Consider the following 17,703-nt stretch of genomic DNA (forward strand, 5'->3'; position numbering starts at 1 on the left):
TCCTGACAAATTCTGAGTAACTATACTTAATGTGTTATAAAACTCACTTTAACACTCATATGAACAGTTATTTATTATTCAATACTTATTGTGTTCTTTTATTCTATTATCCACATTTTTCCTCTCTTTACTTTATACCCTATATACTCCATCTTGAGGTTATCTTGAGTTGATTTCGGGGCTTTAGTGTCCCCGCGGTCTGGTCCTCAAACAGGCCGCCACCCCCAGGAAGCAGTCCGTGACAGCTGACTAACTCCCAGGTACCTATTTACTGCTATGTAACAGGGGCATAGGGTGAAAGAAACTCTGCCCATCGTTTCTCGCCGAAGCCCGGGATCGAACCCGGGGCCACAGGATCACGTGTAAAGCGTGCTGTCCGCTCGGCCAATTGGCTCCATTCGGGTAGATAAAGATAAACTGTTTAACACGGGTGGTACACGAACAAGGGGACAGAGGTGGAAACTGAGTTAACAGATGGAATGCATTAGGCAGTGATGTGGTGGAGGTTGACTCCATACAAAGTTTCAAATGTAGATATGAAAGAGCCCAGTAGGCTCAGGAATCTGTACACCAGTTGATTGACAGTTGAGAGGCGGTACCAAAGAGCCAGAGCGTAACCCCCGCAAACACAAATAGGTGAGTATAGTGAACTAGCCCCCGTGGGCTGATATAAATTTTTTCGTCTAAAATTGTCAGTAAATATATTTCATCAACACTCAGAATACTCTACTTATAAACTAATATTACTTTAACCTTGCATTAATGCGAGTCTTAGTAAATATTATCATATATTACCCATATTTGCATCAGAGGAAAGAACCGACAATATTTATAAAATGGATGCTTTGGCTCGGCGAGTCGTGGCCCCTTCCCATCCAACTCTATTCCATCTAGCTAACGTCTGTATAGAGTATACATAAAAAAATATATAATTTTTTATTTTATTAAAATATAAATATTTAATTTTATTTAAACATAAATACATTTAAATATTAAAAATATTTAAATGCTGACATCTCAATCTGAACTTACTGTATTGTATTTGATAGGAAACTGTTATATAGAATTTAGTTTTTGTCAAAATGTTATTAGACATGTAGTGTGTATTTAAAATATACGTCTATACATCGCATGCCTCCTAAAGCAAGCATACAATTTCCACGGAAATCGTTTCATAGGTTCAGTACCAAATCGCAATATATACAAGTATTTTCTCTATAAAATTAATTAATTACATACATCTTTTTTCATCAATATTATTGACGGAAGTTAATATATTCTTCCAGATATATTAACCATATCAACATTAAACATCTTAACCATGTCAAGCAACCGGAAACACATTGAATCGTTTTCATCGTTATGATACCACTATGATATTAATGATGCAAATGATAATTAATAATAAACTTAACAATTATTATATAGATTTATTTCTTTGCTGTACAACAGAACACTCAACAAAATAACATTAAACTTGTTGAATAATTTAATGCATATTTCAGTTCATTGATGTCATAATGATAGTAATCCTGGCGATGAGTGTGATCTTTGCAATTGTTTGTCATGTAGGCCTCGTAGTCTGAAAATTATTGTTGAGATGGTTTACCATAGACCTAAATGTAAGTAGAGATGGTGTCATTTAGGTCAGCAGAAATCTAGTAATAGTGTTGACTATAATAGTTTAGTGGCCGGTAACCATAATTAGAGAAGACTGAGTAGGATGGTTCAGGATCTGCAGACCTCTTGTAGAAATGGCGGCGATAACCATGACGGGGAGCGTAGTAGAGAGGATACGATGGTTCAGGCTCTGGTTCGGCAGACCTCTTGTAGTAATGACGATCATAACCATGTCGAAGGCCGGAGGAATAAATTGGGTATGATGGTTCAGGCTCTGGCTCGGCAGACCTCTTTCCATTGTGGTAACGGTGACTGTATGCTGGGTAAGCACTACCGTAATTGCTCGTCACGTAACTGGGCTCTGCATCTCGCTTCTCAATCTCAGAAGCGCAAGCGGCAGCCGCCAGGATCACAAGCACCTAAATATGAAAAATCACACGTACAGTCGTATAATATTTAGCAGTAAAGTACTATATTTTCATTCGCGTAAATGAAATATTCTTCGAAAAGACTACTACTTTCCTTGATATTTTATGTAATACATTACATTAAATATTAACCAATATCAGAGAGTCCGATTGTTAGTGCAACTTACCAAGAGCTTCATGGCTGAAAGTTGGTTAGCTGTGGCCACAGCTGAGCGAGTGTGTCTTGCAGCAGTGATGCCGGGCTTTTATACCGGAGAGTCTTGAGTCCTTGAATCGTATCTCAATGTTATAGTGACGTTCCACTGAGAAAGCTGTAATTAATATGTTTCTTATCTCTTTATTTTATTATTTTTTTCCATATATAATCAATTACATATTATATTATAAGATTTTCCTTTAGGTTAACAAATATAAAACCCTAGTTAAATGTTAAATATTAAATATTTAATATGTTTTACTTTTCGTTAAGACAATGCACTGTTTACGATTCCTTGTTAATCTTAGCAAGTACTGCATACTTGGTATATACAGGGATAGTTTACCTTGGTAAATATTTCCATACTGAAATATGATTAGTGGTTGGCAAGTAATCTCATGTTGTAGCTTTAGTACTTCCCTCGGTTTAAAAGTCTTAAACCTAACTTTATTCCAACATGTGCTAGACTTTTCAAGTAATGTAGTGTTAGGCAAATGTAAATTTGCGCCAGATATTCGTCTTTTTTAAGAATGACGTATATTGGCGACTTGTCACCTCTCCTGACAACTATCTCCTTGTTCTCAAGAAGGCTTTTAGCTGCCGCTTTGAGCTCGGGGGACAGTATGGTGCTTCTGTAGTTGCCTCGATTCTTTCCTCCTTCCGCAATAAGTTCTGCTTGTAAGGTATCTTTGGTAGTGACCTTCTTTTGTGTCTCGAGGTCGAATATGTCGTCCAACAGAATTTCCAACTCCACTTTCCGGGCCATCTCACTCGGTCTGGACATAACTTGACAGTTTATACCTAGATTTAGGAGAGTGACTTGGTCATCAGTGAGGTTAATTCCTGCAAGGTTCAGGAAGCTATCTCTTGGTCGTGGAATTGCCATAGGTCCTCCATATAACGTTGTTAGTTTCTTGATGATCCTTGTTTCAGTGCTGAGGTGATGTCGGTGTGTGAGGTAGTCGAGATGTTGTTCAATGCGGGTACGGAGACTTTCGTCGATGTTGCTATTTCTCCATTCGTTTGTAGCATGAAGTAGTTGCGTTTTGTTGTCTTTGATTTCATTTTCTGCCTTGTATATCTGATCACGAATCAGATCCTGGCGATATTTTATCGTGAAGGCTTGATTCCTTGCTGCTGGGTCGTGCGTTTTAATATTAGTATATTTTGGTAGCAGTCTTCCCTGTAGACATACATTATTAAATATGACCGAAAAAGTAAGATTAATAATTCTAACACGAATTTTCTCGATCTTCCGTACGGTTCTTTTCACTGTTGGTGGTAATTCAAAAATAAATTCTCCAAAATTCATTTTTATTTCTAGTCTGACGCGACACTTGAGCGCGTTTCATAAAACTTACTACATTTTCAAAGACTTTAGTTTACACATACACAACTGAATAGAACTTACACAACTTCGATTCCTTTATATCTACATTTGAGTGAGGTGGATGGGGTGAGGTGGTATTAACAGGGTAATAAATTCCTAAACACAAGACAGAACACGAAACAGTTTTTGAAAATGTAATAAGTTTTACGAAACGCGCTCAAGTGTCGCGTCAGACTAGAAATAAAAATGAATTTTGGAGAATTGATTTTTTAATTACCACCAACAGTGAAATGAAATGTAAGAAAGATGGAGAAAATTCGTGTTAGAATTATTAATCTTACTTTTTTGGTCATATTTAATAATATATATATATAAATATATATATATATATATATATATATATATATATATATATATATATATATATATATATATATATATATATATATATATATATATATATATATATATATATATATATATATATATATATATATATATATATGCAATTGACGATCACAAAACACTGATCATTTTATGCGGAAAATCCACAGAGAAATATGAAATGAGGTGAACGTTTCGGCTTTGTTAAAGCCTTTGTCAACACCAGACTGACTAAGGAGAAGGGAGAAGGGGGGAAGATATATAGGCCGACAGGTGTTGACAGGTGTCGGCCTATATATCTTCCCCCCTTCTCCCTTCTCCTTAGTCAGTCTGGTGTTGACAAAGGCTTTAACAAAGCCGAAACGTTCACCTCATTTCATATTTCTCTGTGGATTTTCCGCATAAAATGATCAGTGTTTTGTGATCGTCAATTGCATCAATGGATACCACGTGCCAGTTTCTTGCCTTCTCCTCTCTCTACCCTTCCCTTAAACCTTTTGTTACTAAACTTCGTTCTGCTTTAGTGAAATCTCATTCCTTAAAAATTCGTCTTCGTTTTCTTCGAAAATGCCTCAGTGAACAAGTGCTTCCCCGTTCATTATTACCCAACAGCGTTCTTAAATTGTCAGATCAGCCGTTTGATGAGATACCCCGCATAGTGCTTATGAAAAACATCGATTTACTTAAATTTGAAGTTCGTGAATGTTTTAAAGTTGTGAATAACTGTAAGTACGCTTTTCTCCAAGCCATTCCGCCTGAGTGGAACCGTTGTATGATGGATTACTGTTATACTACTTTGAGGTCTACCTGCAGAAAGGTGAGTACTAAACTTGATTTCAAATTAAAGAAACTTATTCAACAAAGTGACTGGAATAAACACTCCAACCGGGATTTTGTTATAAACCTCTCGGATAGACAGCTTGATAATGACACGATTACTGCATTAGGATATGGCCTGAGCTTTGCCACATCTAACGGAACAGTCAATTATGTAGATATTGCCAAAGGTTTCAGCAATCTTGAAAAGTATAGCAATGTCTCAGTTGAAGATATTAATGTGTGCAAAGGTATGATGTATGGCGTTTTACTTAACAATTCTGTTCCTAATTGTCCAAGTCGATTTGTTCATGCGTTCAAAAATCTCAAAAAAGATAGTTCATTACATATTACCAAGGCTGATAAGTCAAATGCAGTAGTTATTATGAATAAAGATGACTATGTCCGAAAAATGGAGTTACTCTTGGAAGACAGGGATACTTATCTATTGGTTAACAGAGATCCTACTGAAAAAGTGATTGCACATTTTAACAAAACTCTTAAAACCGTGTGTAAAGGCGATAAAGAGTTGATATCTAGGCTAACAAGTCGATCCCCCTCTCTTCCTTACATGTATGGTCTTATAAAAACTCATAAGCCATATAATCCGGCAAGGCCGATTATTAGTTCAATTGGTTCGGCGGCTTATAAACTCACTAAGTGGTTAGTCAAAGTTTTGTCCCCTATAGTTGGTACTATTTCCAACTCACACTTGACAAACAATGTGGACTTAGTTAATAAGCTATCCACACTGAATTTAAATTTTGATTTTAAACTTATAAGTTTCGATGTGACCTCTTTATTCACTAAAGTTCCTGTTGATGATCTGTTAGAATTTCTACGTGAGGAACTGCCTAAATATAATTTGAGCTTGCAGACCAATAAAGTATTGGAACTTATTAAATTGTGTATAAAAGACAATTATTTTAGTTTTAATGGAAAATTTTTCAAACAAACATTTGGTATGGCGATGGGCAATCCCCTGTCCCCAGTTTTAAGCAATTTGTATATGGAATTCTTTGAAACAAAAATCTTATCCAGGATTATCCCGGCTAATGTGGTTTGGTATAGGTATGTTGATGATATTTTGTGCTTATGGCCGTGTGACAAAGACCAGATAGTTTTTCTTAATGAACTCAATTCTTTGGTACCTTCAATAAAATTCACTTGTGAGACTGAGGAGAATGGTACTCTTCCGTTTTTGGACATTATGATTCATAGAGTCACTAGAAAGTTCAAATTTAATGTGTATAGGAAACCTACCAACGTGGGGTCGTATGTTCATTTTTATTCGAATCATCATAGTAAAGTTAAACAGGCAGTATTTTCAGGAATGTTTCTACGAGCTTTGAGGGTTTGCAGCCCTGAGTTTTTTGATGAAGAGATTGCTAAAATATATGAAATTGGGAAGAGTTTACAATATCCTAAGAGGTTTTTGGATTTCTCGTTTGTACAAGCCAAGCGTACGTTTTATAATCACGTCCCTAAGGCGAAACCAAAAATTATTAACTCATTGGTGGTACCTTATGCGAGTGGACTTGAAAAATTGTCTCTGATTTTTAAGAAACTTAATATAAATTTGGTGTTCACTAATAGTACGATCAAATCCAATTTAATAAAAAACTCCCCTGATACAGCAGGTTGTGTGTATTCGATTCCCTGCAATGATTGTGATTCTGTGTACCTTGGACAAACAGGAAAGTCCTTACAATTGCGGTTGTCACAACATGCTTATAGTATTAGAACTGCCCAAACGTCTAATGCATTATATCTACATACGAGTTTATGCGATCACAATATTAACTGGAATGGGGCAAAAAGCATTACCAATTGTGGGGATTTCGTGGAACGGAATTTGATTGAGTCTGCTCTAATCAGTCAGTGTCCAAATCTTCTTAATGTTAGTACTGGAATGTACAAACTTGATCCATTTTTAAGTTATAATATTGCACAACAGTTTAAGAAACAACTCTGATAGAGAGGCTTACAATGTCTCATTATAATTGTATATTCAAATATTGTGTGTTCATGAAGCTTTTCTTTAATCTTTCATCCTTATTCTCTGACCGCTTAATCCTCTTTGACCATTCTACGCTAAGCTATACCTGTTTTTGGTTAATTACACCTGACCAACCCTTGGGATGGGGTGGTCAGGTGTCGGCCTATATATCTTCCCCCCTTCTCCCTTCTCCTTAGTCAGTCTGGTGTTGACAAAGGCTTTAACAAAGCCGAAACGTTCACCTCATTTCATATTTCTCTGTGGATTTTCCGCATATATATATATATATATATATATATATATATATATTAATAGGGAAGGGAGTACCACCTCTGGCTGGAAGAACGGGGACCCATAACCTTGGAGGAAACCACACATAACGCATTGGAGGGAATGTAGGTCCCCTCCAATACAGTTTGTGTGCTTTTCTCCTACCACCCCCTTCCTTTTTTTTTTTTGTTCTTTATTGTGTATTTAAAGGTTACAAAACATACAAGACAAATGCCTAAAGGTTATGGATCTCTTGAAGCTCCTCCGCTTCCGGACAGGAACGGAGGACGCAGCAAGCATTTCCCCTCTGGATCGCCACACTGAGACGCTGAAACAAAACACTGGAAGTTCTTGGGTATCTGGTGACGTCAATGAGCTTGGAACCTAATTCCTTGAGAAATCCCAAGGCACTCTTGCCCCAGGGGCCATGCGTCTGAGACGCTATGGGAACAAAGAGGTATTGACCTTCCAGTCTCCTGTACTTGAGTGATTTTGCTGTTTCCCTGTGGTTGGCCGCCCCACCTGCGTGATCAGCTCCAAAGTGTACATAGGTGTCAGCCAAGGTGGATACACATGTGTAGTCCCACACCAACTGTCTACCCTCCTTCCAGGAGTATATGGTGATGCCATCAGGGCGAAGTGCAGGGAAATCCAGGTTTTGGACACCTAGGATGCGATGTTCTCTCTCCGCTGGGCACCTAGCTGAGACGAGGTTTCTCTTGATGATGTCATTGACCTCGTTGTGTCTTGCATGCCAGCTCTTTGTGCTTCCGCAATGCAACCCATGCAGTCCGTATTAGTCTGCTTCCACTCTGTTGCAAATACACTTGTATTCAGTGTGAATTGGGGCACCAAGGGGGAGGGCCACTGCTACACGAAGGGATTCTGGATCTAGGCGTGTGCCCATTGCTGACATGGGTACTGCCAGAAGGAAGTCTCCTGCATGGGGGGCACGCACTGCTCTGACACGGGCTTTCTCCTTGTCTGATGTTGCGATGTTGAGCATGGCATCAGCTACTTTTTCCACTACAGGGTGTTCCCAGCCGTATTTGTTTATGTTGTTTTTTTTGGCTCTATAATGGTTGCTGGGGCTGCAAGAACATCCCACTGATTTGAATATTCAGTGAAAGCAGGATCGTGTATTCCTGCTGAATCTCTCAGTATCAGTATCAGTATATATATCAGTATCAATATATATATATATATATATATATATATATATATATATATATATATATATATATATATATATATATATATATATATATATATATATATATATACATATATATATATATATATACAAATATATATATATATATATATACATATATATATATATATATATATATATATATAGATATATATATATATATATATATATATATATATATATATATATATATATATATATATATATATATATATATATATATATATATATATATATATATATTGCACAATAATATTAAACATTCTGTTTGACAAATTAGCTGCGGCACGAAGCCATCAGAGCTAAATTTATCTCAAAGGCGTCAGTGAAATCTTCCGTGTTGAGGCGTGATGGTCACACTTGATACAAACTCCTGATGTTCCTACAATTCTTGAAACATTGTTTTTATTGTTATTCTCATGCGTATCCTGACAAATTCTGAGTAACTATACTTAATGTGTTATAAAACTCCCTTTAATACTCATATGAACAGTTATTTATTATTCAATACTTATTGTGTTCTTTTATTCTATTATCCACATTTTTCCTCTCTTTAATTTATACCCTATATACTCCATCTTGAGGTTATCTTGAGTTGATTTCGGGGCTTTAGTGTCCCCGCGGTCTGGTCCTCAAACAGGCCGCCACCCCCAGGAAGCAGTCCGTGACAGCTGACTAACTCCCAGGTACCTATTTACTGCTATGTAACAGGGGCATAGGGTGAAAGAAACTCTGCCCATCGTTTCTCGCCGAAGCCCGGGATCGAACCCGGGGCCACAGGATCACGTGTAAAGCGTGCTGTCCGCTCGGCCAATTGGCTCCATTCGGGTAGATAAAGATAAACTGTTTAACACGGGTGGTACACGAACAAGGGGACAGAGGTGGAAACTGAGTTAACAGATGGAATGCATTAGGCAGTGATGTGGTGGAGGTTGACTCCATACAAAGTTTCAAATGTAGATATGAAAGAGCCCAGTAGGCTCAGGAATCTGTACACCAGTTGATTGACAGTTGAGAGGCGGTACCAAAGAGCCAGAGCGTAACCCCCGCAAACACAAATAGGTGAGTACAGTGAACTAGCCCTCGTGGGCTGATATAAATTTTTTCGTCTAAAATTGTCAGTAAATATATTTCATCAACACTCAGAATACTCTACTTTTAAACTAATATCACTTTAACCTTGCATTAATGCGAGTCTTAGTAAATATTATCATATATTACCCATATTTGCATCAGAGGAAAGAACCGACAATATTTATAAAATGGATGCTTTGGCTCGGCGAGTCGTGGCCCCTTCCCATCCAACTCTATTCCTTCCAGCTAACGTCTGTATAGAGTATTCACAAAAAAAATATATTTTTTTATTTTATTTATATATAAATATTTAATTTTATTTAAATATAAATACATTTAAATATTAAAAATATTTAAATGCTGACATCTCAATCTGAACTTACTGTATTGCATTTGATAGGAAACTGTTATATAGAATTTAGTTTTTGTCAAAATGTTATTAGACATGTAGTGTGTATTTAAAATATACGTCTATACATCGCATGCCTCCTAAAGCAAGCATACAATTTCCACGCAAATCGTTTCATAGGTTCAGTACCAAATCGCAATATATACAAGTATTTTCTCTATAAAATTAATTTATTACATACATCTTTTTTCATCAATATTATTGACGGACGTTAATATATTCTTCCAGATATATTAACCATATCAACATTAAACATCTTAACCATGTCAAGCAACCGGAAACACATTGAATCGTTTTCATCGTTATGATACCACTATGATATTAATGATGCAAATGATAATTAATAATAAACTTAACAATTATTATATAGATTTATTTCTTTGCTGTACAACAGAACACTCAACAAAATAACATTAAACTTGTTGAATAATTTAATGCATATTTCAGCTCATTGATGTCATAATGATAGTAATCCTGGCGATGAGTGTGATCTTTGCAATTGTTTGTCATGTAGGCCTCGTAGTCTGAAAATTATTGTTGAGATGGTTTACCATATAGTTTGATTTCCCATAGACCTAAATGTAAGTAGAGATGGTGTCATTTAGGTCAGCAGAAATCTAGTAATAGTGTTGACTATAATAGTTTAGTGGCCGGTAACCATAATTAGAGAAGACTGAGTAGGATGGTTCAGGATCTGCAGACCTCTTGTAGAAATGTCGGCGATAACCATGACGGGGAGCGTAGTAGAGAGGATACGATGGTTCAGGCTCTGGTTCGGCAGACCTCTTGTAGTAATGACGATCATAACCATGTCGAAGGCCGGAGGAATAAATTGGGTATGATGGTTCAGGCTCTGGCTCGGCAGACCTCTTTCCATTGTGGTAACGGTGACTGTATGCTGGGTAAGCACTACCGTAATTGCTCGTCACGTAACTGGGCTCTGCATCTCGCTTCTCAATCTCAGAAGCGCAAGCGGCAGCCGCCAGGATCACAAGCACCTAAATATGAAAAATCACACGTACAGTCATATAATATTTAGCAGTAAAGTACTATATTTTCATTCGCGTAAATGAAATATTCTTCGAAAAGACTACTACTTTCCTTGATATTTTATGTAATACATTACATTAAATATTAACCAATATCAGAGAGTCCGATTGTTAATGCAACTTACCAAGAGCTTCATGGCTGAAAGTTGGTTAGCTGTGGCCACAGCTGAGCGAGTGTGTCTTGCAGCAGTGATGCCGGGCTTTTATACCGGAGAGTCTTGAGTCCTTGAATCGTATCTCAATGTTATAGTGACGTTCCACTGAGAAAGCTGTAATTAATATGTTTCTTATCTCTTTATTTTATTTTTTTCCATATATAATCAATTACATATTATATTATAAGATTTTCCTTTAGGTTAACAAATATAAAACCCTAGTTAAATGTTAAATATTAAATATTTAATGTTTTACTTTTCGTTAAGACAATGCACTGTTTACGATTCCTTGTTAATCTTAGCAAGTACTGCATACTTGGTATATACAGGGATAGTTTACCTTGGTAAATATTTCCATACTGAAATATGATTAGTGGTTGGCAAGTAATCTCATGTTGTAGCTTTAGTACTTCCCTCGGTTTAAAAGTCTTAAACCTAACTTTATTCCAACATGTGCTAGACTTTTCAAGTAATGTAGTGTTAGGCAAATGTAAATTTGCGCCAGATATTCGTCTTTTTTAAGAATGACGTATATTGGCGACTTGTCACCTCTCCTGACAACTATCTCCTTGTTCTCACGAAGGCTTTTAGCTGCCGCTTTGAGCTCGGGGGACAGTATGGTGCTTCTGTAGTTGCCTCGATTCTTTCCTCCTTCCGCAATAAGTTCTGCTTGTAAGGTATCTTTGGTAGTGACCTTCTTTTGTGTCTCGAGGTCGAATATGTCGTCCAACAGAATTTCCAACTCCACTTTCCGGGCCATCTCACTCGGTCTGGACATAACGTGACAGTTTATTCCTAGATTTAGGAGAGTGACTTGGTCCTCAGTGAGGTTAATTCCTGCAAGGTTCAGGAAGCCATCTCTTGGTCGTGGAATTGCCATAGGTCCTCCATATAACGTTGTTAGTTTCTTGATGATCCTTGTTTCAGTGCTGAGGTGATGTCGGTGTGTGAGGTAGTCGAGATGTTGTTCAATGCGGGTACGGAGACTTTCGTCGATGTTGCTATTTCTCCATTCGTTTGTAGCATGAAGTAGTTGCGTTTTGTTGTCTTTGATTTCATTTTCTGCCTTGTATATCTGATCACGAATCAGATCCTGGCGATATTTTACCGTGAAGGCTTGATTCCTTGCTGCTAGGTCGTGCGTTTTAATATTAGTATATTTTGGTAGCAGTCTTTCCTGTAGACATACATTATTAAATATGACCGAAAAAGTAAGATTAATAATTCTAACACGAATTTTCTCGATCTTTCGTACGGTTCTTTTCACTGTTGGTGGTAATTCAAAAATAAATTCTCCAAAATTTATTTTTATTTCTAGTCTGACGCGACACTTGAGCGCGTTTCATAAAACTTACTACATTTTCAAAGACTTTAGTTTACACATACACAACTGAATAGAACTTACACAACTTCGATTTCTTTATATCTACATTTGAGTGAGGTGGATGGGGTGAGGTGGTATTAATAGGGTATTAAATTCCTAAACACAAGACAGAACACGAAACAGTCTTTGAAAATGTAATAAGTTTTACGAAACACGCTCAAGTGTCGCGTCAGACTAGAAATAAAAATGAATTTTGGAGAATTGATTTTTTAATTACCACCAACAGTGAAATGAAATGTACGAAAGATGGAGAAAATTCGTGTTAGAATTATTAATCTTACTTTTTCGGTCATATTTAATAATATATATATATATATATAAATAAATAAATATATATATATATATATATATATATATATATATATATATATATATATATATATATATATATATATATATATATATATTAATAGGGAAGGGAGTACCACCTCTGGCTGGAAGAACGGGGACCCATAACCTCGGAGGAAACCACACATAACGCATTGGAGGGAATGTAGGTCCCCTCCAATACAGTTTGTGTGCATTTCTCCTACCACCCCCTTCCTTTTTTTTTTTTTGTTCTTTATTGTGTATTTAAAGGTTACAAAACATACAAGACAAATGCCTAAAGGTTATGGATCTCTTGAAGCTCCTCCGCTTCCGGACAGGAACCGAGGACGCAGCAAGCATTTCCCCTCTGGATCGCCACACTGAGACGCTGAAACAAAACACTGGAAGCTCTTGGGTATCTGGTGGCGTCAATGAGCTTGGAACCTAATTCCTTGAGAAATCCCAAGGCACTCTTGCCCCAGGGGCCATGCGTCTGAGACGCTATGGGAACAAAGAGGTATTGACCTTCCAGTCTCCTGTACTTGAGTGATTTTGCTGTTTCCCTGTGGTTGGCCGCCCCACCTGCGTGATCAGCTCCGAAGTGTACATAGGTATCAGCCAAGGTGGATACACAGGTGTAGTCCCACACCAACTGTCTACCCTCCTTCCAGGAGTATATGGTGATGCCATCAGGGCGAAGTGCAGGGAAATCCAGGTTTTGGACACCAAGGATGCGAGGTTCTCTCTCCGCTGGGCACCTAGCTGAGACGAGGTTTCTCCTGATGATGTCATTGACCTCTTTGTGTCTTGCATGCCAGCTCTTTGTGCTTCCGCAATGCAACCCATGCAGTCCGTATTGGTCTGCTTCCACTCTGTTGCAAATACACTTGTATTCAGTGTGAATTGGGGCACCAAGGGGGAGGGCCACTGCTACACGAAGGGATTCTGGATCTAGGCGTGTGCCCATTGCTGACATGGGTACTGCCAGGAGGAAGTCTCCTGCATGGTTGGCACGCACTGTCTGACACGGGTTTTCTCCTTGTCTGATGTTGCGACGCTGAGCATGGCATCAACTACTTTTTCCACTACAGGGTGGTCCCAGCCGGATTGTTTGTGTTGTTTTGTTGGCTCAATAATGGTTGCTGGGGCTGCAAGAACATCCCACTGATATGAACATTCAGTGAAAGCAGGATCGTGTATTCTTGCTGAATCTCTCAGTATCAGTATCAGTATATATATCAGTATCAGTATATATATCAGTATCAATATATATATATATATATATATATATATATATATATATATATATATATATATATATATATATATATATATATATATATATATATACAAATATATATATATATACAAATATATATATTAAATATTTATATATACATTTATATATAAAATATATATATATACAATAATATTAAACATTCTGTTTGACAAATTAACTGCGGCACGAAGCCATCAGAGCTAAATTTATCTCAAAGGCGTCAGTGAAATCTTCTGTGTTGAGGCGTGATGGTCACACTTGATAAAAACTCCTGAATTTCCTACAATTCTTGAAACATAGTATTTATTGTTATTCTCATGCGTATCCTGACAAATTCTGAGTAACTATACTTAATGTGTTATAAAACTCCCTTTAACACTCATATGAACAGTTATTTACTATTCAATACTTATTATGTTCTTTTAATCTATTATCCACATTTTTCCTCTCTTTAATTTATACGCTATATACTGCATCTTGAGGTTATCTTGGGCTGATTTCGGGGCTTAGTGTCCCGAGGCATGGTCCCGGACCATGCCTCCTTTTTGTTGTCATTGTGGCAGCATGTTTACTCACAGCATGAGTGGCGCTAAGCACTGTTCCTGATATATGTAAATGAACTTCAAGAGGGAAAAGATTCATTCCTTTCATTATTTGCTGATGATGCAAAAATTTTAAAGAGGAAAAGGACGGCGGAAGATAATATGAGGCTCCAAGATGACCTAGACAGATTGAATGAATGGTCTAACAAATGTCTACTAAAGTTCCACCTCGAGTAAATGCAAGGTCATGAAACTATACAGTGGAAACAGGAGGTCAGACACAGGATACTGAATGAGAGATAAAGTCATTCATTAAACGGACAAAGAGAAAGATCTAGAAGTTGATGTTACACCAAACCTAGTCTCCTGAAGCCCACATCAAGAGAATAACATCTGCGACGTATGCGAGACTATCTAACATCAGAACTGCCTTCAGAAACCTGTGTAAGGAATCATTCAGAACTCTCTATACCCTATATGTATGACCAATCCTTGAGTATGGGGCCCCAGCATGGAGTCTGTACCTTGTCAAGCAAAAGACGAAGCTGGAAAAAGTTCTGAGATATGCCACTAGGCTAGTCCCAGAACTAAGAGGCATAAGTTACGAGGAAAAGCTGCGTGAAATGAACCTCATGACACTGGAAGACAGAAGAGTAAGGGGAGACAAGATCACTTCATACAAAATTCTCAAAGGAATTGACAGGGTTATCTTGAGTTGATTTCGGGGCTTTAGTGTCCCCGCGGTCTGGTCCTCAAACAGGCCGCCACCTCCAGGAAGCAGCCCGTGACAGCTGACTAACTCCCAGGTACCTATTTACTGCTATGTAACAGGGGCATAGGGTGAAAGAAACTCTGCCCGTCGTTTCTCGCCGAAGCCCGGGATCGAACCCGAGGCCACAGGATCACGTGTAAAGCGTGCTGTCCGCTCGGCCAACTGGCTCCATTCGGGTAGATAAAGATAAACTGTTTAACACGGGTGGTACACGAATAAGGGGACACAGGTGGAAACTGAGTACCCAAATGAGCCAGCCACAGGGACATTAGAAACAACATTTTCAGTGTCAGGGTAGTTAACAGATGGAATGCATAAGGCAGTGATGTGGTGGAGGTTGACTCCATACAAAGTTTCAAATGTAGATATGAAAGAGCCCAGTAGGCTCAGGAATCTGTACACCAGTTGATTGACAGTTGAGAGGCGGTACCAAAGAGCCAGAGCGTAACCCCCGCAAACACAAATAGGTGAGTACAGTGAACTAGCCCTCGTGGGCTGATATAAATTTTTTCGTCTAAAATTGTCAGTAAATATATTTCATCAACACTCAGAATACTCTACTTATAAACTAATATCATATATTACCCATATTTGCATCAGAGGAAAGAACCGACAATATTTATAAAATGGATGCTTTGGCTCGGCGAGTCGTGGCCCCTTCCCATCCAACTCTATTCCTTCCAGCTAACGTCTGTATAGAGTATACATAAAAAAAATATATTTTTTTATTTTATTTATATATAAATATTTAATTTTATTAAAATATAAATACATTTAAATATTAAAAATATTTAAATGCTGACATCTCAATCTGAACTTACTGTATTGCATTTGATAGGAAACTGTTATATAGAATTAAGTTTTTTCAAAATGTTATTAGACATGTAGTGTGTATTTAAAATATACGTCTATACATCGCATGCCTCCTAAAGCAAGCATACAATTTCCACGCAAATCGTTTCATAGGTTCAGTACCAAATCGCAATATATACAAGTATTTTCTCTATAAAATTAATTTATTACATACATCTTTTTTCATCAATATTATTGACGGACGTTAATATATTCTTCCAGATATATTAACCATATCAACATTAAACATCTTAACCATGTCAAGCAACCGGAAACACATTGAATCGTTTTCATCGTTATGATACCACTATGATATTAATGATGCAAATGATAATTAATAATAAACTTAACAATTATTATATAGATTTATTTCTTTGCTGTACAACAGAACACTCAACAAAATAACATTAAACTTGTTGAATAATTTAATGCATATTTCAGCTCATTGATGTCATAATGATAGTAATCCTGGCGATGAGTGTGATCTTTGCAATTGTTTGTCATGTAGGCCTCGTAGTCTGAAAATTATTGTTGAGATGGTTTACCATATAGTTTGATTCCCCATAGACCTAAATGTAAGTAGAGATGGTGTCATTTAGGTCAGCAGAAATCTAGTAATAGTGTTGACTATAATAGTTTAGTGGCCGGTAACCATAATTAGAGAAGACTGAGTAGGATGGTTCAGGATCTGCAGACCTCTTGTAGAAATGTCGGCGATAACCATGACGGGGAGCGTAGTAGAGAGGATACGATGGTTCAGGCTCTGGTTCGGCAGACCTCTTGTAGTAATGACGATCATAACCATGTCGAAGGACGGAGGAATAAATTGGGTATGATTGTTCAGGCTCTGGCTCGGCAGACCTCTTTCCATTGTGGTAACGGTGACTGTATGCTGGGTAAGCACTACCGTAATTGCTCGTCACGTAACTGGGCTCTGCATCTCGCTTCTCAATCTCAGAAGCGCAAGCGGCAGCCGCCAGGATCACAAGCACCTAAATATGAAAAATCACACGTACAGTCATATAATATTTAGCAGTAAAGTACTATATTTTCATTCGCGTAAATGAAATATTCTTCGAAAAGACTACTACTTTCCTTGATATTTTATGTAATACATTACATTAAATATTAACCAATATCAGAGAGTCCGATTGTTAATGCAACTTACCAAGAGCTTCATGGCTAAAAGTTGGTTAGCTGTGGCCACAGCTGAGCGAGTGTGTCTTGCAGCAGTGATGCCGGGCTTTTATACCGGAGAGTCTTGAGTCCTTGAATCGTATCTCAATGTTATAGTGACGTTCCACTGAGAAAGCTGTAATTAATATGTTTCTTATCTCTTTATTTTATTTTTTTTCCATATATAATCAATTACATATTTTATTATAAGATTTTCCTTTAGGTTAACAAATATAAAACCCTAGTTAAATGTTAAATATTAAATATTTAATATGTTTTACTTTTCGTTAAGACAATGCACTGTTTACGATTCCTTGTTAATCTTAGCAAGTACTGCATACTTGGTATATACAGGGATAGTTTACCTTGGTAAATATTTCCATACTGAAATATGATTAGTGGTTGGCAAGTAATCTCATGTTGTAGCTTTAGTACTTCCCTCGGTT

The 17,703-nt window shown here is 37.2% G+C and overlaps 3 protein-coding genes across 3 annotated transcripts in view; all 3 read right to left on the reverse strand.

Moving 5' to 3' along the window:
* The window catches only part of LOC123771388 (uncharacterized), an 18,483-nt gene extending 16,256 nt beyond the window's left edge, over positions 1–2,227 (reverse strand). Inside the window, exons 1-2 of the mRNA XM_069305244.1 lie at positions 2,216–2,227; positions 1,744–2,039 (exon numbers count right to left, since the gene is read on the reverse strand). Coding sequence (XP_069161345.1) covers positions 1,744–2,039; positions 2,216–2,227 — 308 coding nt within the window. The remainder of the gene's footprint in view (positions 1–1,743; positions 2,040–2,215) is intronic.
* An 8,129-nt stretch (positions 2,228–10,356) lies between these two features.
* Positions 10,357–10,925, reverse strand: LOC138352669 (uncharacterized). Its single transcript, XM_069305245.1, has 2 exons — positions 10,914–10,925; positions 10,357–10,737 (listed from the first exon to the last, which is right to left on the reverse strand). Exons 1-2 carry the CDS (start codon positions 10,923–10,925, stop codon positions 10,357–10,359), a joined length of 393 nt encoding a protein of 130 aa, XP_069161346.1.
* Positions 10,926–16,692: 5,767 nt separating this feature from the next.
* On the reverse strand, positions 16,693–17,261 carry LOC123771392 (uncharacterized). Its single transcript, XM_045763900.2, has 2 exons — positions 17,250–17,261; positions 16,693–17,073 (listed from the first exon to the last, which is right to left on the reverse strand). The coding sequence occupies exons 1-2, from the start codon at positions 17,259–17,261 to the stop codon at positions 16,693–16,695; spliced, it is 393 nt and encodes a 130-aa protein (XP_045619856.2).
* Positions 17,262–17,703: the final 442 nt, after the last annotated feature.

The sequence above is a fragment of the Procambarus clarkii genome, chromosome 54 (genome assembly GCF_040958095.1).
Source record: "Procambarus clarkii isolate CNS0578487 chromosome 54, FALCON_Pclarkii_2.0, whole genome shotgun sequence".
Classification (NCBI taxonomy): Eukaryota; Metazoa; Arthropoda; class Malacostraca; order Decapoda; family Cambaridae; genus Procambarus; species Procambarus clarkii.